The sequence below is a fragment of the Chrysemys picta genome, chromosome 16 (assembly GCF_011386835.1).
Source record: "Chrysemys picta bellii isolate R12L10 chromosome 16, ASM1138683v2, whole genome shotgun sequence".
Lineage (NCBI taxonomy): Eukaryota > Metazoa > Chordata > Testudines > Emydidae > Chrysemys > Chrysemys picta.
In genome coordinates this window covers 18531947-18555388 of record NC_088806.1, presented here as the reverse complement: position 1 = coordinate 18555388, position 23442 = coordinate 18531947, and the positions used below count along the sequence as shown (strand labels likewise).

At 47.1% G+C, this 23442-nt stretch overlaps 1 protein-coding gene across 5 annotated transcripts in view; it reads left to right on the top strand.

Annotated features, from left to right (window-relative positions):
• The window catches only part of ETS1 (ETS proto-oncogene 1, transcription factor), a 122297-nt gene that overhangs the window by 13876 nt on the left and 84979 nt on the right, over positions 1 to 23442 (top strand). For 3 of the 5 annotated variants that reach the window (XM_008171069.4, XM_008171068.4, XM_065570626.1), the window contains exon 3: positions 3785 to 3923. The exons of 1 other annotated variant lie outside the window; for it this stretch is intronic. In XM_008171069.4, the coding sequence (XP_008169291.2) occupies positions 3785 to 3923 (139 nt within the window). Of the gene's footprint in view, positions 1 to 3780; positions 3924 to 23442 lie in introns of all 5 variants that reach the window. One more of the 5 variants, XM_042851960.2, reaches the window with a different exon arrangement.

The following is a 23442-nucleotide window of genomic DNA, read 5'->3' as shown; positions in this document are numbered from 1 at the left end:
TGTGGAGCACTAAGGTGCCCTGCAGAGCTGCATGCCAAGGGCCCAGTCCTGTTAAGTCTTACCACCTGACAAGGTTTCCGCAGGTCTATGCTACTCATGGTAGTAAGCACTGCGCCAGATAGCATTTGTCGGTCTCGGCCCTTCTGAGGAGAATCTGCAGCTGCTTAATACTCTCGCTGGGGCAGATGGGAGTCCTATACGCGGAGCAGCTCCAAGATCTAGGGTGGCCACTCATCCCTTCCCAGAATACTGGACATTCACGTACTTCTTGGAATGGAGTGACCCCATCTCTGTGACCACGACTCCACTGGTGTGGCCTCACACGAACGGTGGAAGAGCCCTCCATCCTGCCCCTGCTGGTGTGTCCTCATTGTCTGGGTTTCTCTAAGTACCGGATGGAGGACAAGCCTTAGAAAAGCAGGACTGCCTGCTTTAAAACCGGCCCAATGGCCTGTGTAACCGGATCAGACCCCAATGCTACAGGGGATGGTAATATTATCCCTGTTCTACAGTTTGAGAGTGAAGTCTCATAGAGGGAAAGTGACTTGGGTGATCCAGGTTTGTTTCCGCCCTCTGCTATAGGTTTCCGAGTCCCAGCCCAGTATCTTAACCACAAGATGTTTCTAACGTCAAACAACTCTTCTCTATTTTTGGTAGCTGCTCATGGAATTTAGCACCATATTTCTTTTCTCTTACTGCCTCTGGCCTCCTTGTCCTCCTCCTTTACCCTTTTGTCTCTAGTTCATTGAGTTCCCAACAGCTCAGGGCTAAGACCTCCTGCTGACTGTCAGCTCAGACGTCCTCCTGTGGTCCAAGAGTGTGCAGAGCTAGTGGTAGGTGGATCTTTGCTGGAGAGACCCTGATTTCTTAACCTTCCTCCTCTTCACCAGCAAGAATCTCCCTGCCAGCAGATCAAAGTTCTCTGGGAATAGGGTGCATGTCAGCCCACCCACTTTACAATCTAGCTGTGTAAACAGGCCTGGTTCTCTTATCTTGTGTAATTGTATTGGGCTGGGAAGGCTCCATTGTGCCCATTGCTCCTGCTATTCACACCCTCTTGCTCCCCCTTAGATGTGGTCTCTTGGATAGGAGCTTGGGGGCACATGTTTCTAGTGGGAGCCCATGAAAGTAGTTAGAGGTCCATCAACTCTTGCCCATTTCAGTTTCATTCTATGACCTCGCTGCTTCTTCAGAAACCCCTTCCAGCAGCCATTGAACTTTGCTAGGAGAAGTAGCTCCACCACTGGCAATGGCTGCAGGGACTCGGAGAGGAGTACGGGACTGCAAGTTTCCCTGATAGCATGTGAGGGTTTCATGTGCATAGGGGAAACTGAGGCACGGAGCAGGGCAGTGGCTTGTCTGAGGTTGTACAGCAGGTCAGCGACAGTCACAATGAGGAGACCTGTTTTCCAGACCTCCGCACCTCCCATTCAGGGTCCAAGGTTTGCCGTATGCGTTGGGTCCCCGTTGAAATGAGACTCGTGACTAAATCAAAGGCAGGGGTTCTGTCATGTTGCAAAATAACCAGATATAATAACACGGCTGGAAATGTCTCCTTCAGGATCCTGGTTGGAGGATTGGACTGGACCCTCCTAGCCATCAGGTGTTTTTAATGCCTAATTCTGATTGATACTGAAGTCATTGGGAGGCACATGGGACTGGGCCCATATACCCTTTCAAAGAGCTTTGCAACCAGCCATCCTAGCTCTGCAGCACAAGAGTGACAGCGGGCTGACTTCTGCATTGTGTCTCTGTGACTAGTCTCGAGTCCTTTATCCAGCCTAGTTTTGAGCTTCTGCAGCATTATCCAGCCGAACTATTCTTATTGTTTCCAAACTAATAGTTCCCGATGTCACATCTAAAATTATCTTCTCCTTCCTGCAACTTCCTACCATTGCTGTGTCTAGCCTGCCTCCCTGCTGCACTGCCCTGAGCCCACCCGCCTGCTCTTTTAGACTCTGACCAGGCTCACAACGGCCCTTTTTCCAGAAGCTGGCTGAGCAATTCTTCAATTGCGGCTTAAAACTGCCGCTGAGCCTGGAAGAATGTGTTCTTGGTTGGCTCAGTGCTGCTCCTAAAAACAGCCTCATGGAATCGGTTCCACATTCCCTGATATCACCAGTTCAACAGGTGATTGTCCCTCTCTCCAATGCTTTCTTCCCTGGAACATGCTATCACTCTGAGGCATGGACAAACCATTGTCCTTATAATAAGCTTATAATCATGAGGGGTTCCTAGTTCCTGGGAGATGGGTTACATGATAGGACTAAAACCACCCTGCCTCTCCCAGGAAACATACTCTGTAGTCCCAACAGCATGTAGGGTGGAGATGGCGGGTCAAGACCAGCTGGGAGGTATGACTACCGAGTGCCTCTCCTGGGGAAAGGGACTGACCCTTGCCCCAGCCGGAATAAGGCTGCTCTTCCTTTGTGGCAAACCACACTTCCCTCCTTGTATCATTTTCCCTGGTGCAGCTGCACCTCTGAGCAGAGGGGGCACAGATTGTATGCCCTCGTGTCTCAGGAATAAATGTGTCCCCCAGCATTAGCAAAGCTCTAATTGTTGGTATCATGAAATGCACCGTGGCTAAGAAATACCAAGCGTTAATGCCCAAGCAAAGCAAAACTCTGGGTCCCAAGATCTCTTCTGATCAGGTGTCTTCTGCAGACAGACCATCCCCAGGAAGGGAATGAGGAAGGGATATTTGTCCAAATGTCATTATCTTCCGTGTCCTGAAATTCAAGACAAGAGACCTGTGATCTCTTAACTGCTGACAATGTCTCAAGCCAGATTTTCAAGGCCTTTGTGACCTTCTAATGACCCAGCTTGATACCCAACTGAGATGCTTTCAAGATGAATCATTCTACATGATACAGTTTCTCTCTCTGAGTAATTCTTAGGGTTAGTTTTTTATTTTTAGGGTTAGTTCAGGTGGGACAATTTTTCAGATGAGCTCAGGGACAGGTTTTCAAGGGCGTAGCACCCTCGGTCATGGCCAATCACCCAACATGCCGAGCTATTCAAAATATGCTGCCCAAATATTGAAAAGAGCCAGGTGCCTTGGAAAGAACTGACTGTAGTAAAGGGGAATGAAGAACAGATGTTAAAAGGCAGCAGCTTCCTGATGGCTGCTGGACTATGAGGTGGTGCGAATGAGGCCATAAGCATGGGCGAATATAGAAAGGGATGTTATCAGCTAGTTTCTGTCCCCAAAATAGGTGGAGAGCAGGAGAAAAGGCATACAAAATATCAGCTCAGTTCTCCCCCATGGGTGAAGAGGGGCGCAGCTTGCACCTGTGGGCAACAGAGTGCCGAGGAGAGAGATTTCTGGGAGAGGGCTGGAGGTGGGTGCACAGCTGCTGTCCACTGGGTTTCTGCTGCCTGCTTTAATTGGTGGCTATGGATCCCCACTAATTGGAGCCGGTCCTGGGCTGTGAGCAAAGGGCTAAAGGTTTTGGTGTTTGGATTCGAGTCAGCCTTAAGCTTTGTATGCTGCTCTTTCCAAACCTCTCAGGCCTGCAGAAGTGGGCAGGAAAATATTCTGGGCTTTCCAGTGAGAGTCCCAGAACACTCTGCATCCCTCTGGGTTTTTGTTTCCTTTTTGTTTCCAAAGCCCCAAACAAAATATCTTTTTAGTTGACTCTAGTTTGAAATTTCTCCTGGAAGATATTTTCACGAGTTTCCCCTCACCCCCCCTTTTTGGGGGGGAGGGGAAGGAGCGGTTGTGCTATGTTTTGACTAGATCTGCTTATCAGCTGATGTCTCTCCCTTGTAATTGAGGCAGGGTGCTGCCAATTCCTATGAAGACCCTTGGATGAGCTGTGGCTTTCAGTCCACCTGCTACCAGCAAAGGATTTGCTACCCAGTCTGGGATGAGTCCGCCATTCAAGAAGTGCCCACTGGCTTAGAACGCTACAACTCAGGTAGGCCCACTTTCTACTAAAAGATGGCGGATGAGTTGAAGGTGCCTTTGTGAGCGTGGGAGGGATTTTATTTGTGTCCTCTGTAGGATTCGGCAGATGGCTTACATCCAAAGAGCAGCATTCTGGGTCTTTGGGGGGAGAGCTTCTTGGGGGAACTTTGCAACCTCCTGGTCTCAATGTACTAACTTCCTTTTTTATGGCGGTGCCTATAGAAGCCTGTTATCTGACCCCGGCTAGGCTGGGTTGAGCAATAAATTACTGCTTACTGGACAATCTTAATCTTAATGTTATCTTGTTATTGTTCCCACCCGACTCTCCCTCTCGCTTCTGCCCTGGTCTTGTCTTGATATAAGATTGTAAATTCTTTGGTACAGGGGCTTACTTTCTTGCTGAAATACCTGTACGGTGCCTAGCGCAATGGAGCCTCTAACAGGGGTTCCAGGACTGCGAGAGAGAGAGAGAGAGAGTGTGTGTGTGTGTGGTGGGGGAGGAAAGAGAGAGGCAAGCAGCAGGTTGCAGTGTCATTCATTGAAATCTGGCACCGCTGCCCCTCCGTCATGCCAGCCACCTCTGGTCAGGGGCCAATGGGACAGACAGGGGCTGAACCCCCTGTCTGTCCCATTGTCGTGTCCCTGCTGAGTTCAAGTTTTCAAAAGGTGGGGGTGGGGGCAGGCACAGCCACCCTGCTTAAAAAGTGTGTGTAATACCAATACGATGTCTAGCGTGAGTCTCTCTTGCTGCCCTCTTCTGGAGTGAACATTTAACTTGTGACTGTCTCCCTCTAGTGGCGATAGGCCTACAAAGATAAAAGCCCTAGTATTATTTAGACCAATTAGAGATTTTCCTTTTAGCTCAAGAGGTAGAGGCCTGTGTGTGGGGAGACAGGGTTCTATTCTCCCTCTTGCCGTCTGTGTAGCTTACCATGGAGTCTGTCTCTTGTGACGTAGAGGAATGGTAGGGCAAGGATTTGGACTCCTGTGAAGTGATGTTGCTGGAGGTGACTGCAGGGGTGTGTCTGCCAGGTATGCTCTAGTATGTACATGCACTTCTGTTCCATGCTGGATGGAATTCCAGGCTCACAGCTACAGGATCCTCATGGGGTCTTTGCTGACTGCAAAGAGGATTGTGCACTGAGGAGCAAGCTGAATATGAACAGCTGGTCACATCTTCTGTGATTCTGGGCCTGGTTAACAGAGTTGGCCCATCCTCCACCTGGACTGACTTCCTCGCAGATTGTTTTTGTACACAGGAGTGGGACCCTGGGGCTCCTGAGTTCTAATCCCAGTGTCACATTAATGATTCTGTGCCCTAGTTTTCCCCATCTATAAAATGTGGATGACCTCTTGGGGATGGTATGAGGAATAATTGGTGAATGCCACTAAAGAGGCAATAAGAAGGCAGTGTGGCCAGGTGGCTAGAGCATGGGACTTGGACTCAGGAGACATGGTGTCTATTCCTGGCTCTCCTGCTGGGTGAGTTCCCCTGTGCCTCAGTTTCCTGATCTGCAAAATGGGGATAATGATACTGACCTCCTATTCTTTTATATCTGCTGATGAAAATTTACATAAGAGCTAGGGAATATTATTAAATTCAGCAGCGTTTCCTTAAGATGGCTTCAGAGCCAAAGGTATTGGTTTCCTTTTTTGTGAATGAAAGTATTCTCCAGCTAGGACCGCAGTCTTTCTCCCCCCTAGTTCAGAACCATGTGTTGCAACTAACTCAGAGGGGAAGGTTGTAGTCCCACTAAAGGGATGAGCCCTCCCATGTACCATCGTGCCTATCCGCTGTTCGCAATCTGATTTTGTCCGGTGGAGCGGTGACTCCAACTTTACTACCAAATTCTTCGCTTTGTGGGGCTCTTGTTTCCCCCTGCTCCATCTGTCTGTCCAAAAGATTCTGAGCTCTGGGGGGCAGGGATCGTCTTTGTTTTTTATTGTCTGACCAGCATCTAGAACAGTGGGGGATTGATCAATGATTGAGGTTCTTGGGTGATACCATACTAATTGCTGTCCCTAGAACATGACTTCAAGAGGCCAGACTTCCACAGAAATAACCCCGAAAATCAGGTGGACCTTCCAGGTAAAAGTGTCAAACCACTAAGTGATCAGTGGGTGTCTTCCCCACCACCGTGTCTCTGTGGCTTGGAAGCACCTACCTCTTTTTCACAGACTTGTGAAGCTGAGCCCGAGTTAGAAAGAGACAAGAGACAAAGTGTTTGTACAGCACCTAGCTCCATGGGGCTGTTATCCTGACTGCGGGTCTTAACTTGTATTACAGTGTCACGCAATCACCATTTTTAGCTTTTTTTTGCCATCCTCAAACGGCATGAGATTCTCCAATTTATTCATAATTTGAAAGTCATTACAAATTTAATCAGTGACTAATTCTTGCTGTACAGATTGTTCAGACTGGGAATACTACAGTCATGTCTGCAATTTGTTCTGTCTCATGTCACTAACCGACACAATGTGAATCTCAGATTGCATGTTCAACCTGAATACTTGCAAAAAGGCAGGATTTTACAGTGGGTTAGACCAGTGGTTCTCAAAGCTGGTCCGCCGCTTGTTCAGGGAAAGCCCCTGTCAGGCCAGTTTGTTTACCTGCCACGTCTGCAGGTTTGGCCGATCGCGGCTGCCACTGGCTGCGGTTCGCCGCGCCAGGCCAATGGGGGCTGCGGGAAGGGCGGCCAGCACATCCCTCGGCCCACGCCGCTTCCCGCAGCCCCCATTGGCCTGGAGCGGTGAATCGCAACCAGTGGCAGCCGCGATCGGCCAAACCTGCAGATGCGGCAGGTAAACAAACCGGCCCGGCCTGGGCTTTTCCTGAACAAGTGGACCGACTTTGAGAACCACTGGGTTAGAGCACTTTTCTAGGACTTGGCAACCCTGGTTACACAAAGTCTGTGGCAGAGCAGGGAAAATCACTTAGTCATTCTGTGCCTCAGTTTCCCCATCTGTAAAATGGGGATAATAGCACTGCCCTGCCTCCCAAGGGGGTTATGAGAATAGATACATTAAAGACAGGCAGATGTTCACGTACTATGGTAATGCAGGGCCAAATAAGCACTTAAAATAAAATTCAGGCTGGGCAAAAGTGACCCCGGGCAGAAAGCCAATATGAGGTTATTGCATCATTTATGTCCCATGTAAGCCTATCACGTGTTATGCAGCACTGAAACCTACACGGGGCCTGTGCTGGCCCTCTGTCCTTTTCACTCACTGTTGGTTACATAAACTGGCTGGCTGTTCGGGGGAAAGCAATGAAACGACATGATTAATGCAACAAAACAATGCGACCGAACTGCTGAATTTTACAATCAAGTGTATAATTCAAAAATCATTCTTGGCAAATATTCAAGCATTTCAACTAAAAATGTTTGCTCTCTTTTTTTTTTTTGCCAGCAGCCGTGGTAGTGAAGCTCAAGCCTTGGTATGTTAGCAGGAGGCAGGCTGTGAATGCGGCTGGACTAAAATTCCCTTTTGTGTGCAAGTGAATAGTCTCCTCGTTTCTTAATTTGGATGTTCACTCAACTCTGGGGGTGACTGGTCTGACCATGACTGTCTGACTGGTTCTCTGCTCTGACAAAATCTGTCCTCGCGACATTTGGATCTACTCGAACGTTGGCAAATCCGTAACCTGGAAAAGTTCTGTGTTTCTCCTCTTCTCTGCGAGAGTGTACTCTCGGGGGAGCAGAGTACCTGTGACCCAGCCCCCCAGTCCTCCAACAGGGTCTGTGAAATATCGCAGCTGCAGGTTTCAGAGTAGCAGCCGTTAGTCTGTATCCGCAAGAAGAATAGGAGTACTTGTGACACCTTAGAGACTAACAAATTTATTTGAGCATAAGCTTTACTCAAGGCCTGATCCAAAGCAGTGTTCAAAATCAATGGAAAAACTCCCATTGGCTTCAGTGGGCTTTAGATCAGTCCTTAGTGGGGCAGTATCTGTAAAAGAAATCTGATTTCCCCTGGCAGGATCTCTGTAGGGGATTCTTCTCTTCAAGTCTCTCTACTGTACTTTAAATTAATCTACCTTTTGGCTTTTTTTTTTCTTTTATGCTGTCTTGCCTTTATGGTCTAGAAGAGTTTCTAATTTTACTTGAGAGGAAACCCTTATTTGTATATATCGCTCTGCACTTTCATTTCTGCTCCTCTGCCCTTTGGTTACACATACAAGTCCTCCACTGTCTTCTAATCTCTTTATGAAGAGGAGGCTATTTTGTTTTGATGGTCCTCGTGTTGATAAAAGAAACAGAAGGAAAACCAAAGTGTAAAAATGTCCCTTTGTGATACAAAACTGCAGCTTTGCTAAAAGTTTCAGGCTCGCTTGCACTAACAGAAGAATTTTTGCCTTTGATGCTAGAGAGAGTTTATTTACACTGCGCTCTAAGTCAGATAAGATTATGGAGTGATATGAATAGGGGAAAGCGTGACTTGGAGTTTAACTGGACCATAAACATTGGGGGGGAGTGGATGGGAGGAGGGGTTATGTTTAAAAAAAAAAAAGCAAGAATTTGCAACTGGAATGTTGATCGCTCTTTTTGCGTCACAAAGATGCGAGAGCGTAACTTGCTGCAGCTGGGCGGAGTGTTCTTGTGCAGAGTGTCAGGAAAGGTTTGTTCTTCTCTGGTTGAGAGCCTTAAAGTGAACGGCCCATCCTAAATCCGTGGTGAACTTTCCCGGGTGTAACGCACCTACTGCACCACTTGCTCTATCTGCTCAGGTGAGGGGAAAATCAAGTGTTTGCTGAGGAATGAAGTACAGTAGCAGAGGCCTTTTGAGGGCCTAGGACTGAAATTTCAGGGCATGCTCCAGGTCAGCAGTGAGGCCCAGAAGATGAGTTAATTCCCTTGGGCTGATGTAATAGAAGGGGCCTGGGCAGAGCTGGGTGGGAGCTCTAGGAGTGGAGTAGCAGGGTGGAGTGTAGCTCAGGATTGAAGACTGGAATAGCAGGATGCAGGTTGAGACTGAGGGGTGTGTTTGGGGGGTAAGGGGAGGCACAGGATTGGAACTGCAGGTTTGGGGTAAGGTACACTGAAGGAAGTGGACAGTGCGGGGCAGTGGAATGGCACTGCAGGACTGAGATGTATTTACTGTGTCCATACCTCCAAGACACTTGCCAGCTCGTTCTGTGACTAGCCCAGGCTCTCTGTTTCTCTTCTATAAGCATTACATTCCCCAAATGAAAAGGGAAAACGGCTCTAGCAAGCTGTCCCCTGGTGCATGGAAACCCGCAGTGGTGGAGAAGGACCCAAATCCGGGGTCTTGCAGTAAAGGTGGGCAAGTGGGAGTCAGATAAACTAAATCTCTACTCGCATTGTGGCCCCAACCTTTATGGAAAATCAGACAGGTGATTTAACAGTGTAAATGTTTGCAGTGTCAGGGGCCTGAGCCTTCCTGCCTTGGTGGGAGATGAGGGTGCTCTGCTTTTGCACGAGGTTCTCTGCACCTGGCAGGATTAGGCCCCTGGGAATTGACTCCCCTTGCATCCTGAACAGGTGCAGGAGTGGAGGTATCACTTGATGCCAGCTGAGTGCTGTCTTCATGGTATGACTAGCCCAACCAAGTGCAGGGTGGACTGGGGATCCCTGTGAGGGGATGGTGGCCTTGCCCAGTTTCTGTCTGAGACTTTGGTTTGGATCAGTCAAATTCTCATTCAGGATTCAGGCAGCCAGGAATGGAACTGTCTCTCTGCAGAAGAAGCTAGCTTCTGCCTTTGTCCTCATCTGGTTCATCATTGTGATGTGGCTCCAGGGACTCTCAATAGGATACAGAGCCCTTCACTTTTCTAGGTCACCGGTATGAAGCTAGGCGTTAGCAACCCTCTGCTGTGCTCTGTGTGAAATGGCAGTGGCCCCTGGCCGAACTGAGAGGCCTCCACACATCCCAGAAATCCCCCGCCCTCCTCCAGCACTTTATCCAGCTCTGCAGATGATGGGTGTGTGGTTTGGAAGCATGTGACCCCTAGAGGGTTAAGTTGAGGTGGAATCTTGCTCTACCATTGCCCAAGATATACCTGTTCAGTGGAATGAAAGATGCCTTCAGTCTCCCCAGTTGTCAGCCTGGTGCCAGGAGTAGCACAAAACTATTGGAGAGAACCAGATCTGAGGGCAATATTCAGATTTGAGAACTGAAATATTCTTGGCAGCATCTTCTGTAGCTAGGGATATTTCAGTAGGCTCTGCCATTATACACAGGTTTATTTGATTTAGTGGTAAAATAATCCTGTTCTTAATGGGAGTGTCGGCTGAAATTACTTTAGTTCAGGAAGAGGAAATTTTCATGAATCTTTTTGTGCTGCATTCAACAGATCCTAACAGCGAGGTGTGTCCCACCATAGATCATACGTTAGAATCACTTCATTAAATTGCCGAGGACAATGGGCCTGGGTCCCCTGTTTGTTCAGTAGTAAATGAGAATAAAACCTAGCCTAGGAGGTGACAAAAATAGCTACTGAGAGCTAGATTCTGCCCCCCTTACTATGCAAATGGTCCCATTGTTTCCAATGAGGCTACTTGCATAAAAGGGACTGTCCACTATGAATGCGGGGGAGGCAGGATAAAGGCTTTGAGCTTCATACATAGGCTTTGAAGGATTAGATTTTTATTGATGAGTGTCATTTTTTCACTCCCCCCCCCCACACACAAATAACCAATGAAAAAATATTTCCATTTACAGATGGGCTAAGTAAGAAAAATGCTGCTTTAGAAAATTAGTTTGTCTTTTGGATATTTGCTTTGTATATTTTGACAGATGATGTTGATCATTTTGTGTTTTAACAGTTATAAAGCTTTAACTCTTGAAAGACAGTAGACATCGAGATTCAAATGATTCTGACTCTCCCATTGTCTGTTTTTCCCCCCTCCCACCAAATCTAAATAGATAAAAATAGAAAACAATACTTAAACATCTGCCACCATTAGGAAAATAAAAATGGAATTTTGCCACACCTACTCAAAATGCTCTGATGGTTGGCTTGAAATGTTCTGCTGAGTCCCTGAATGTTTCTCGGACCTGCCACACTGGCCTGGAAATCTCTCTCCCTGCTCTCTAGTCAGACTTGCTGTAACTCCCGCTGTGTCTGTCAATCTGCCCTTTTGTGCTCAGATGGGAACTCCAACGGTTTGGTGCAGGTTCATCTTGTGCTAAAAGGTGAGCTGCTTCATCCAAACCAGCCTCTTCATTTCCCCCCTCCCTCCACCTGCCCTCCCCAAATCACTCAGCTGTTCTGGTACATCAGGTACAGAGGAAGCCAATGAAATTAATGGGGTGAGGATGTGACGCTTCAGAAGGGTGCCCTTGCCCAGCTGCCTGGAGCCAGTCCTCATCTCACTAACAGCCTCCTGACTGTTGCACTGGGTTCCAGGTCTTGTCTTGTGCAACTCTGATATTCTAACCCTTGAGGCAATCAGAAACCCTCTTTTCCTGATCGGTCGGACTTGGGGGGGGCCTGCAACAGCGCAGTGTGTGACCCCACATGGTGTGTGCGACCACTGCATGCTACCAAGCCGTCCGTTGTTATCTTCTTCCCAACCTCTGCTCCTGGGCTGAATCCTCCGCAGACCGGAGCTCGTGCTTGGCGCAGCAAGGGTGGGACAAGCTGTCTCTGTGCCACCTTCCCGACCCCTGTTTATAGGGCTGCCGGAGTGTGAAATTGTCCCTGGCTGCTCTAAGTTAGCTGGCTGTGGCAGACCCATAGAAACTGCTCCACCAGCTGAGTGCAATGGTACTCCTGTGGCATCTACTTGTTAGAATCCAAGGAGCTAGATCTGAAGTGATGGGTACTAACCCAAGTTCAAACTCTTCTTGCCTTGTAGAACTCAATGCTGAATGCAAGTGGGGGCCTAGTCTTAATGGCTGGCAAAATGTCATGTATTGTCCCTCCCAGGACCAAGGAGGAACCCCCAATTTCTCTCTCTCTCTCTCTCTCTCTCCCACACTCACACACTTCGCTGTGATCTTCACTCAGAATCAGGCAGAGGCAGGGCCTATGGCTCAAGAATGAGAAATAAATTCACCGGGGCTGCTCTCAGCTGGGTGACTGGGGATTGTGAGGACTCCCCCACAAAGATGCTGCCTCTGTGGCTCCAGATTTGCTGTGAAACCTGCCCTGTCATGCCCCCCTCTTCCCCCCCCCCCCCCCGATCTCTAGTGGAGTTCCCCAGAGGAAGGCTCTCTTTGTGTGCATTTTCTGGGCTGTTTTCCAGGCCCTCTCTCAGAGGAAGGGGGATGTGGGGGGGGGGGGGGGGGGGGAGGAGGGGAGTGAAGGCCAGCATGGCTCAGCCCCCAACGGCTTCTCCAGCTGCAGCACATTTTCGAAGTGACGCTTAAAAAAAAAATGCTCTGCATTTTTCCATGTTCTTTTATCCTATTTTTAACAGCAGCCTCCTTCCCTTTCTCAGCCTCCTCTGACACTTGCCCCCCAACCCCCAAATGCCGCTGCCTCCCCCGCACTCTCTCTGCAGAGATGAATGGGCTTCTTTTCACAGGGAAAGCACATCTGCGTGTGCCTGGGAGCCCCGACAGCAGTTCTCAGGCACCCTCGGGCAGGGCTTCCACTGGACCATCCCTTCTGCCACCCTTCCAGCAGAGGGGGTGGGGTGGAATGGGGCAGAGAGAAACATAGGGGGCATCCAAGGAAGACAGGTTGGACTAAGGGCAGGGGAGATGGGAGCTGAGGATATTTGTTCGCTACTAGACTAAATGAAGGGAGTGTATTTGCATGAAATTCCCTGCACAACTGTCCCATCTCTCACTGTCTTTCTCTCCTGCCTCCTTTCTCCCCCCCACCATACCCTCTCTTTATTCACTGCCACCCTGTCTGCAGCAGCCCAGCCCAGGGCCCTTAACGGGAGCTGGGGATGGATGGATGAATGAATGAATGAATGAATGGGCCCTTTCTGCCTCGGTCTCTCATCATCCTCCAGCCTGAGTCAATGCAGCCCCTCACGACAGCTACAGCCTGGGAGTCTGCTTCTGTTTATAACCTGACTGGAGTTGGTTTCATTGGACCCCTTCACCCCCATGATGCCGCATTGGCTGGGAACTTAATTGCATCACACTGCCTGCTCCAAATGGAGGCTCTGGAGTTAGTGGAGAACAAACACAGTTCTCTCCATTAAGGGGCACTTATTCTGTCCCAACAGCGAAGAGAGAGGGCGCCTCTGTTCCTTTCAGCTGAATCATAAAACCATGGACCATTTGTGGTCGCTAAATCTCCCACGGCACTGTGAGCGAAGGCCGGGCTCTCAGCCCCGGTGCTGTGGCTCAAATCCAGCTAAGTATTGCACTCCATCTCTCAATCCCCTCTGCAGCATTAGGGGGACAGGGAATCATGTTCCACTTCATGTGCTGAGTCGTTGTGCAGTGTTACGTTCCACCCCAGAAGTGGGTGAAGTAATTGATCTCCCCTACTTAGGGCCAGATCCTGCAAGGGGTGAGCTTTCTATGAGCTATGTTGAGACGCCCCCACCTACCGTTTGTATCAGTGGGAGTTCTGGGCATTCTGGACCCTATATGAATCGCTCCGCACTCTGAGACTATAATTTTTGCAAGTCCATGTGGAAAGCACTTTCTGAATCTCTCTGGAGGCAAGACAGTGGGGGAAACTGCCTGGCTCCACCTCCATGTATCCCCTCTATAAGATGGTGCCGATGTGCACACTGAAGGTTTATTTTCATTTAAGCAGCGGGATGATAAAAATCCAGGGTTTTGCTTTTCTATTTGTTTCTTGTCTGAGTCTGGAAAATCCTGTCTCTTGCCTGATGAGATTCAAGAGCCCTTTGTACTAGGTCACCACCAGGGATTGAACCTGGGACATCCAGCATAAAGGCTTTAATCGTTGGAGCTGAAGGAGCAACTCCTTCATGCAGTAGCAGTAGTAGACTCATTTCCTCTGTGGCCCAGCCATTGAAGTGCATTGAACAGTGGAATTAAAGAGTTAGACCAGTGATTGAAAAAACCTGTCCTGGTCTAGATGGCCACCAGAGGAACGGGCAAGTGGGATCTCTTTCCATGTCCAGAGCTTCCAGTCTGTGAGGCATGTTGTGCACTCTAAAAGCTAGTGACAGAGATGCCCCGGGATGCTGCTGGGAGACTTGCAGAGAGAAGCACGAAGACCTTGGCAAAAAGGTGACCAGCAGCTCTAGCCACTGTCTTAAATAGCCTGTAAAGAGGCTGCAGGGAAATTAGCCGAACTGAGAGTCGTGTAGGAAAGAAGGAGTAAAGATCTTCATTGGGTCAGATAAGCAACAAGCTGGGAGATGCTGCCACAAAGCTCTTGAGGGTTACCATGGAAGACGCATTCTGTCTCGGGATGCGGTCAGTCTCCGAAGGTTCAGAGCTTGCATTTGCTTCAGATAGGCCTCATCTGAGCCATTCCTGCCTCTCTGGCCTGCAGAATGAGGCAGGGGCCTGGTGGGTCATGGGGAGGAGAGAATTATTGGGAAGGTCTTTGAATCTGAGTGCTTCACTTTGAGCTTCGGGTGAAGGAGTGGGGTGGAGGGGGTGGGCCAAGGGCTAGCCTACCCTTAAGCCCAGCTTTGAACAGGGCTTGAAGTAGACTCTGCTGTCTAGTCCTGTCATAGTGCCATCCGAACAGGGCCGGCAAGAGCTTTCCAGCAAATCTCCCTCTTTAATTTATCTTTGAATGGAAATGGTTGGCTGGATGATATGCAGGGGAGGAGTGTGAGGGGGGAGGCTGGAACCCTGGAAAAACAGCCTGTTTCCTTCAGCTCCTGGCAGAATGGAGTGCCCCCCCATCCTTCCAGATGTTCACTGTGTTTATAGCTGCTGAAGCAGGAGACTGAACTCCCTCATTAATACGTTTTTCTTGCTCGCTCTTTTACATTGAGGCCAGAAGTCTCTGCTCAGAGGCTGCAGCTGGATAAAAGCTGGGGGTGGGGAAGAGAGAGGGGAGGTGTGTGCAAACCTCCCATCCCATTCAACTTCCCCCCGCCCCCAAATCCTCCCAAAATACACATGCCCTGAAAAAGAAAAACACTAGCAGATTTTTTATTTCAGAAAGTAAACACTCCGATCATGGGGGTCTGGAGGTTATGGGAAAAGAGGAAACCATCGGCCTAATCAGGCAGGGACACACTTCCCCTGCTGAAATAAACCAGAAATCATTGCATTACAGGGCTCCTTCGTGGTTAACCCCAGTGCTGCCACCACAGCTGAGTGATGGTGAGCCGGGGAAAACTCTGAGTTTGCTCAAACATTCCCTCTTTTCTCCCCCCCCACCCCCGATTTCTAGCCAGAACGGGATACAGCGAGCAAAGGGGGAGGTGGGGGGGCAAAAGAGGCAGGAGGCTGCGTTCGATATTAACCCTTGAAATGGCGGGCCTTTTACAAAAATCCAACAGAGAAGTTATCATTTCCTACTAAATTCTACAAGGTTTATGGCCACCTTCTGGAATTTCACAGCAAATTTGATCTCTATTTTAGAATTCTATAGAGTGGTTCCAAAAACCTATAGAGAGGAGATCATTCTCTGTTAGAATCAATAAGATTGCAGGGTCCTATTCAACTTCCATAGAACCCTCTTAGTTTTAAATTCTGGAAGATTTTTGCATAAGAGAAATGAGTCATTAGATTATGAATACTTAGACTGTAAATGCATTGAGACGGGGACCGTATGTTTGTTGTGTGTTTGCACAGCGTCTAGCACAGTGGGGGCCTGGGGCGCGACTAGGTGCTACTGCTATACTAATAACAATGAGTAGGGTACGTATGACTGATTCACACACCCTTTGGACCAAATTTTCCAGTAGGTCTCGAGCGATTGCCTCTAACTCTGCAGTTGGACCTTCCCCGTGTCGTTTGTGGTCCTGGAGCTAGCTCCGATCACTGGACAGGTGTTAGTGGTGCTCTGCATAAAAGGGACGGTACGGATAAATTTCTAAAATAAACAGCTTTTCAAACTCAATTAATCATTGTAAATTAATAAATAACATTAGGCAATTGTATACTACCTGCAAACTCTAGCGAGGTACTCACCTGACACCCATCACCCGAGGATCTGAGCAGCTCTCTGGCATAATCTGTTTATCCCCTCTACATCCCTGGAACTAGGGAAGTATTAGCCTCATTTAACAGATGGGAAACTGAGTCAGAGAGTTTATAGCTGGGATTTTCTAAAAAGCCCAAAGAAGTCAGGCAGCCCACTCCACAGAGTTTGGGACCTCACTCCCTTAGCTTGCTGGACAACAAAACGGCAGATGAAACTCAGGCATCATAAATGCAAAGTGATGCATGCAGGAAAACATCATCCCAACTATATGTACCAAATGATGGGGTCTCAATTAGCTGTTGCCACTCAAGAAAGTGAACTTGGAGTCATCATGGATAGTTCTCTGAAAACATCCACTCAATGTGCAGCGACAGTAAAAAAAAAAAAAAAAAAAAAAAAAAAAAAAACTAGCAGAATGTTAGGAACCATTAGAAAAGGGATAGATAAGACAGAAATATCATCATGTCACTATATAAATTCATGGGATGCCCACACCTTGAATACTGCGTGCAGATCTGGTCACCCCGTCTCAAAAAAGATATTCAGCTTGGAAGAGGTACAGAGAGGGGCAACAAAAGGGATTAGGGGAATGGAACAACTTCCATAGAGAGGAGAGATCAAAAAGACCAGGGCAGCTCAGCTTAGAAAAGAGATGACTAAGGGGGGACATGATAAAGATCTGTATCATGAATGGTATGGAGAAGGTGCATAAGGAAGTAATATTTATCTCTTCATATAACACAAGCACCAGGGATCACCCAATTAAATTAATAGGTGGCAGGTTTAAAACAAACATAAGGAAGTATTTCTCCACACAATGCACAGTCAGCCTGTGGAACTCATTGCCAGGGGATGTTGTGAGGGCCAATATATAACTGGGTTCAGAAAATAATCTGATAAATTCCTGAAGGATAGGTCTATCTTTGGCTATTAGCCAAGATAGTCAGGAACACAGTCCCATGCTGTGGGTGTCCCTAAGCCTCTGACTGCCACATGCTGGGACTGGATGATGGGATGGATCACTTGATAATTGCCTTGTTCTGTTCATTCACTCTGAAGCACCTGGCATTGGCCACTGTCGGAAGACAGGATACTGGGCTAGCTGGAGCATTGGTCTGACCCAGTATGTCTGCTCTTATGTTCTTATGCTTTGGAAATCCCAGCCTATGTGTCACAGAGCACACGGAGTCTGCAGTAGAGCTGGGAACAGAGTACAGGTCTCTTCAGACTTAGCCCTGTGCTTTGCAACATGACTCTCTGTCCTCTCCATCCTTAATATTTTGTGAGGAGCAGTGCAGGAGCAAAACCCAATACCTTATTTTAAATCTAGGAGACGTGATCTTTTCAAGGATAATCCTGGGAAACCTTCTTTTACTCAAAACAGTCTCAGAGATCATGTCTGACTATCCAGCCAGATCACTATAACAAAGTGCAACTGCTACTGATCTTGGCCAGATTTACATCAGTGAAAGGTTCCACCTATGGTCCCCTAAACCATCATCCATCCCCTTTCAATGCCACCACTATATTGCAGCACATCCCAAGAGAGCCGTGTGGATGGAGAACGGCAGAATCACCAGGCTTCCCCCTTGCTATCTCAAGAATGCCCCCGAATAAGTATGCGTTACCACAGCTTAGGGGGGATTGAGGACTTGAATGCAAACTAAATTCCATGTGGATACTAGTGTTGGGCAGATTTCGAAAGGTTTAGAGTTGGTGTCCAGCTCAGATAAGCACCCGAGTTTAGATGCCTCTCTGCGTCTTATCTGAGCTATTTGAATGCCTTGAGTCTGCAAAACTGGGCTGGAAATGTCATGGGATCAGGCGTTCTTGTGCTGTTTTGGGTTTGTATAATTTTTTGTAGGGCCTAGCGATCCCAGTCCAGATTGGACCTTCATTGTGCTAGGCACTGTGCAACTATAGTAAGAGACAGCCCCAGCCCCCAAAGAGCTTGCACTGTAAGGGTGGGGAAACTGAGCAGAAGTGACTTGGACAGCAGGTCAGTGGGAGGGTGGGGGGAGTAGAACCCAGGTCTCCTGACTCCTTATGTAATGTCCTATCCACTGCCAAGCTGATTCTTCCGATTTCTGGCCTTGTTTGGATCCCAGCATTGCAGAGGTATGTGAATGCCAGTAATAATGGCATGAAGGTACCCAAATGACTTTGAACTTCCATATCTTAGATGTGGATTTTGGCTCCTTTTTTGGTGGCAAAAGGACCCTGCACAGATCTTCCCAAAGTTTTGGGTAAGTCCTATGTGTGGTTTTAGTTCAGTCTCATCTTTGGATCTTGTGCTCTCCAAATTGGGTTTCTCGCCTTCTATCGATAGCCCAGATAGGAACATTGGGTTTTTACTGTGCTTTCTGCCTGCTCACTAAACCTTGCCCCTCTTCAACCCTGCCACTTGAATAGGGCTCATAATTCAATTGGAAAGAACATTCTGCAGCTCCTTGCTGGCCCAAGTAGCTGGCAGATACATTCAGCTGAGGTCTCTGCCCTCATGACTGTTTTCTCTCTTGCTTCTATGATCCTGTCAAGAAGGAAAGATTCTCTTATGGTGAAAACACTGGACCCAGAGACCTAGATTTGATTCGTCCCTTTGCCACTTACTTCCTGAAGGAGCTTGACTAAGTCACTTAGCCTATCTGTGCCTCAGTTTTCCTTACTGAAGATGTGTGTGTGGGATTAATACCTTGCAAGTGTGTTGGGAGGCTTAATTAATTAACATTAGTAAAGTGCTTTCAGACCCCGTGAAGGAAGGTGCTATACAAATGCTGAGTATTCAATCATTTGCCCCCTCCCCTTTCCAAAAAATGTTGGATAGACAAACCTCCCCTCCCACGAAGCAGAAAATCCCCTTTGCATGGTAGATGTCTTAAGCGATACTAAGGCACTAGAAAGTCTTGATCGGCTATCCCCGTGAAGCTATGCACAGTCTGCAGAACACGTGCCAAAGTTTACACCGAATCTCCTCTTGAATAGCAAGCCTAATTGCGGGAAAGCTGCTTTTCAGCACACAGGATGGGCCCTTCCTTGTGGGTTTTTAGTAGTATCAAAAGGCTTTGTAAAGTTGCAGCATGTTGACTGTTGAATATTTCACAATGGATTAAATACTGTTCCTCTCCTTGCAGCTGTTTTGCGGGGAGGCAGGCTGCATCTCTCCAGCAGTTGGGTGGGCTAACGAGATTGTGTGTGTGAAGGGTTTGGGCAGAGAGTTTGCATAGAAAGCGAAGGGGACGGTGTGGCAATTGCTCTTAGCCATGGGAGAGCGGCAGAATGGGTTGTGTTTATGCTGGGGTGGCTCTTATTAGACGTGGGAAAGGTTTGGGATTGCAGGTGGAGTTTGCTTTATAAGCCTTCTCTGCTGTATTATAATTACGGCGCTAGATTCTCAGCTTAGTGTGAATTGGTGCAGCTCCATTAATGTCAATGCCATTTAGACCAGCTGAGACATTTCACTTCTTAAAAGGACAATTCCATATTTCCAATGTTCATGGTTTAATCCTGTGCCTGTTAGCAAAGGGTCATGAACAAATCAGTGGTTTTAGTCTAAAGCTTGATAGATCAACATCTGCCTTCATGGATAGGTCTACACAGGGAAAAAAAACCCGTGGCTGGCCTGGGACAGTTGATTTGGGCTCTGGGGCTGAAAAATTGCTGTGTAGACATTTGGGCGCGGGCTGGAGCCTGACCTCTGGGACCCAGGGAAGTTCCTAGAGCTCAGACTCCAGATTGAGCCCAAACATCTACACAGTGATTTTTAGCCCTGCGGCCGATGCCCTGCAAGCATGAGGCCATACCACAGGGCTTTTATCACCATGTAGACATACCCCATATAAAAACCCACCCAACCATCACTATTAGCAGAGGCTTCCTTTTAGCTCAAAAATAGATGTATATTACATTGACCCTCCCTTGGGCTTAAAATGTTTTGTGCACTTGAACCCACAAAATAGTTGTGAGGTTTGTGAAATCTGAATTTCATCCCTACCCTTCATCATGAGTCCATGTGACATTAGCTTCTTGCTATTGGAATCATAAATGCCGGCCAAATTCGGCTCTTGGAAGCATGGGCAACTCCCACTGACTTCAGTGAAAATTGTACATGAGGACAGAAGCTATCCTTTAAAATATAAGGGCCAAATTCTGGCCCCACTTAAGTCACTTGCAAATCTCCTGTTGACTTCAAGGGCCTGCATCTGATTCTAGTGCAGCATGAAAGTATTAACGGCCCAAATGTGCTCAGTGGGAATTTTGCCATGACTGCAACTGCAGCAGGATAAAGAACAAGAGTTCAATAAAGATCTTCATGGAACTATACATGCAGACACAACAGACAGTGAATAACCAACAATATATCATCCTAGAAAACATCTCAAGTGATGACAATGGATGGTTATTAGAGTATTTGCATGGAAAGGGAAGACTGGGCAAAATACGTCTCTCAACTAGCGATGGGCAAGCTGGTTTTGGTAAATAAGAACTAACCCAAACCTTCCCCCCACCCCGAGATCATATATAACTATTTTTCACCAATCAAAAATGTTGAGATAACTCCTTCCCTTCCTTCTTATTCTTCATTGTCATGGTGGTCTCTGCAGCACCACAATTCAAACAGGATCGAAGGCATTCATGGTGGTGGGCAAGGTGTAAGGATCGAAGTAGAAGAGAATAGAAAAAAAGTGAGGATATGCCTTGAGGGAGGCTGTTCAGATGGGATTTCTGGCCAGTGCCAGAAATCTTATGAAAGGATCTCACGTTGTGAGATTTCAACCCGGTTTTCCAGGCCCATGAGGTCGGGATAATTGTAGATGCTAGAGATGGAAAAGGTCAACCCATGCCAGTTGCAATGCAGTGTGATGTTATTAACGTGAATGACAACACAGGAAGTAGGGCAAAGGAGAGTCTGGCCCCAAATGTTTAATGCTTTATGCTAACTAGATGCAAAGTAAGAAGGAAAAATTTGAATATGTCAGGAGAAATTTTGGATTAGCCTCCCAGAGAATTGGTGAAAGTCTCACCACTTGGGACTTTTAACTCAGACTGGATGAGGCAAATTTTTCCTTCTTCATTTGCCCTGTACCATGTGTTGTCATTTTATATTAGTAATAACACCTAGCTCTACTCCAGTGCTTTCAGCTCTGATTAGCATTTTGCAAAGGAGGTCGGTATCATTAGCCATGTTCTACAGAAGGGAAAGTGAGGCATGGGGCAGTGACTTGTCCAAGGTTATGCATCAGGTCAGTGGGTGAGCCAGCGAGTAAAAAAGACTACTAAATCCGAATGGTTACAGTTTGCACCCTCTCTGCACTGGTTTAAATGACTAAACAAGGTGCAATGCAACAGGGAATACAACCCCCAGGCTCTTATCAGAGTGAGGCCCGAGGCTGCCAATATCCGTAAGGCTGCTCAAAAATTATCTGTCAAAACTGTTTTTTGATGGAAAACTTGGGGCTTCGACTCCAACAAATTTTTTCACAGAGTGTCTGCTTTCTATGGAAAATTCCAGGGTTTTGTCAATAAACTGAATGCCCAAAACCATACATGTTTCGGCCGAAAACCAAATGTTTTGGTTTTTGATATTGCCATAAAAAGTAGGAGTTTTCCATGGAAAATGCCAACAAAACCAAAAAAGAATGAATTTTTTCTCTATTTTTTTTGCGGAAACAAAACCCTGTCTTCCCACCAGCTCTAAAATTCCAGGAAGGGATCTGAATTGCTCCACGGTACAGGACTATCTGAATCCAGGGTTCTGAATTAGTGATTATCTAGACCAAGCCTGCACGGGGGAACTCTGCACCAGATTAAAGAGAGTGACCCACGCATGGAAAGAATTGACCTCCTATCTCAGATCAGACAGCATTTGAAAGGATCTTTCTTTCATCCATGCAATTTGTGTGTCTCCACACCAGTATTTGTGGATCACATTCATTCCATATTTTCTAGCTTGGGAAACCTACTCCAGTGGTTCTCAACCTTTCCAGATGACTGTACCCCTTTCAGGAGTCTGGTTTGTCTTGCGTACCCCCAAGTTTCACCTCACTTATAAACTACTTGATTTAGTTGGGGATTGGTCCTGCTCTGAGCAGGGGGTTGGACTAGATGACCTCCTGAGGTCCCTTCCAACCCTGATACTCTATCATTCTATGATACTTGCTTACAAAATCATACATAAAAATACAAAAGTGTCCCAGCACCCTACTACTGAAAAATTGCTGACTTTCGCATTTTTACCATATACTTATAAAATAAATCAATTGGAATATAAATATTGTACTTACATTTCAGTGTAGAGTATATAGAGCAGTATAAACAAGTCTGTATGGAATTTCAGTTTGTGCTGGCTTTGCTAGTGCTTTTTATGTAGCCTGTTGTAAAACTAGGCAACCATCTAAATGTACTCCCTAGAGGACACCCACCCCAGGTTGAGAACCGCTGACTTACCCTTTCATTTGGGCTAAAACATCCAGGTGAGAATGAATTGGCACAATGCCTTGAAAATGTCATTTCACTTCATTTCAAGTCAGCTCATCTCCCTCCAAATTTTGTAGCCGCTGAGAATAGAAGGTACCTTCTGAAATCCTCTTCTGCCCTCTCATAGTTCATTAGCCACCAGTTTATGGTGACATCAGACAATTCCAGCTGTGCTTTCCGCTCCACGCCCACCCGAAACAAGATGGTTTTATCAAGGCTTTCCCATATTTGCCAAGTGGAATTCAGCATCCCACTCCCCATCTCTGCCACTCCTCACTTCATTAGCTTTCTAGATGTTTATAAATGGAAGAGATAATATTTTTAGTTTCCAGTTTGAGTTTCCAGGGCAGCCACTTTCTAAAGCACTTAGGAAGTTTAGAGAAGAGGAGGTTATATAAACGGCTTTTCCTCCTGGGCTCTTATTAATCAAGTGGCTAGGGGAGCTGTTCCCATAGCTCTCAAGAGAAAGGACACTGGCTGGGTGAGAGAGGGCCCTGGTTAATGTGTTGCACCTTTCTGCTTTCTCCTTCTTGATCCATTTCTTGAGATGAATTAGGGAGGAACTCAAGCTGCAAAGTTCAGACCTGGATCTGTGCTTTTCAACCCACCACAATTCAGAGGTTCTTAAATCAAAGAAGCTCTGTCTACTGGTTACTATAGAGGACCGGGTATCAGAAGAAGTAGGTGCTACTCTCTACCTCTGCTATTGGCTTTGGGCAAGTTACTTAACCACCTGCAATGAAAAATTTGGACGAGTGAAAACCTCCCAGTAATTTGACCTAAAACGTTTGCATTTGGCAGAGGGTACAGTAAGTATGATTTGAAGAGCAATGTGCATTGTGACAAGTTATTCTTTGTGCTTTTACTACAAAATCCCACATATATATGTGCAAGCACATGCAGACTCATTCTTTTTTTTCTGGCAAGCTGCAAAGCATCTCTCAACCTCCTCAGCACTTTCCCACCCATGCTCCAGCAGCAACGGCTGTCAAGAATGGGCCATGAGCAATAAGGGAGATGTGTGGGTTTTGAAAAC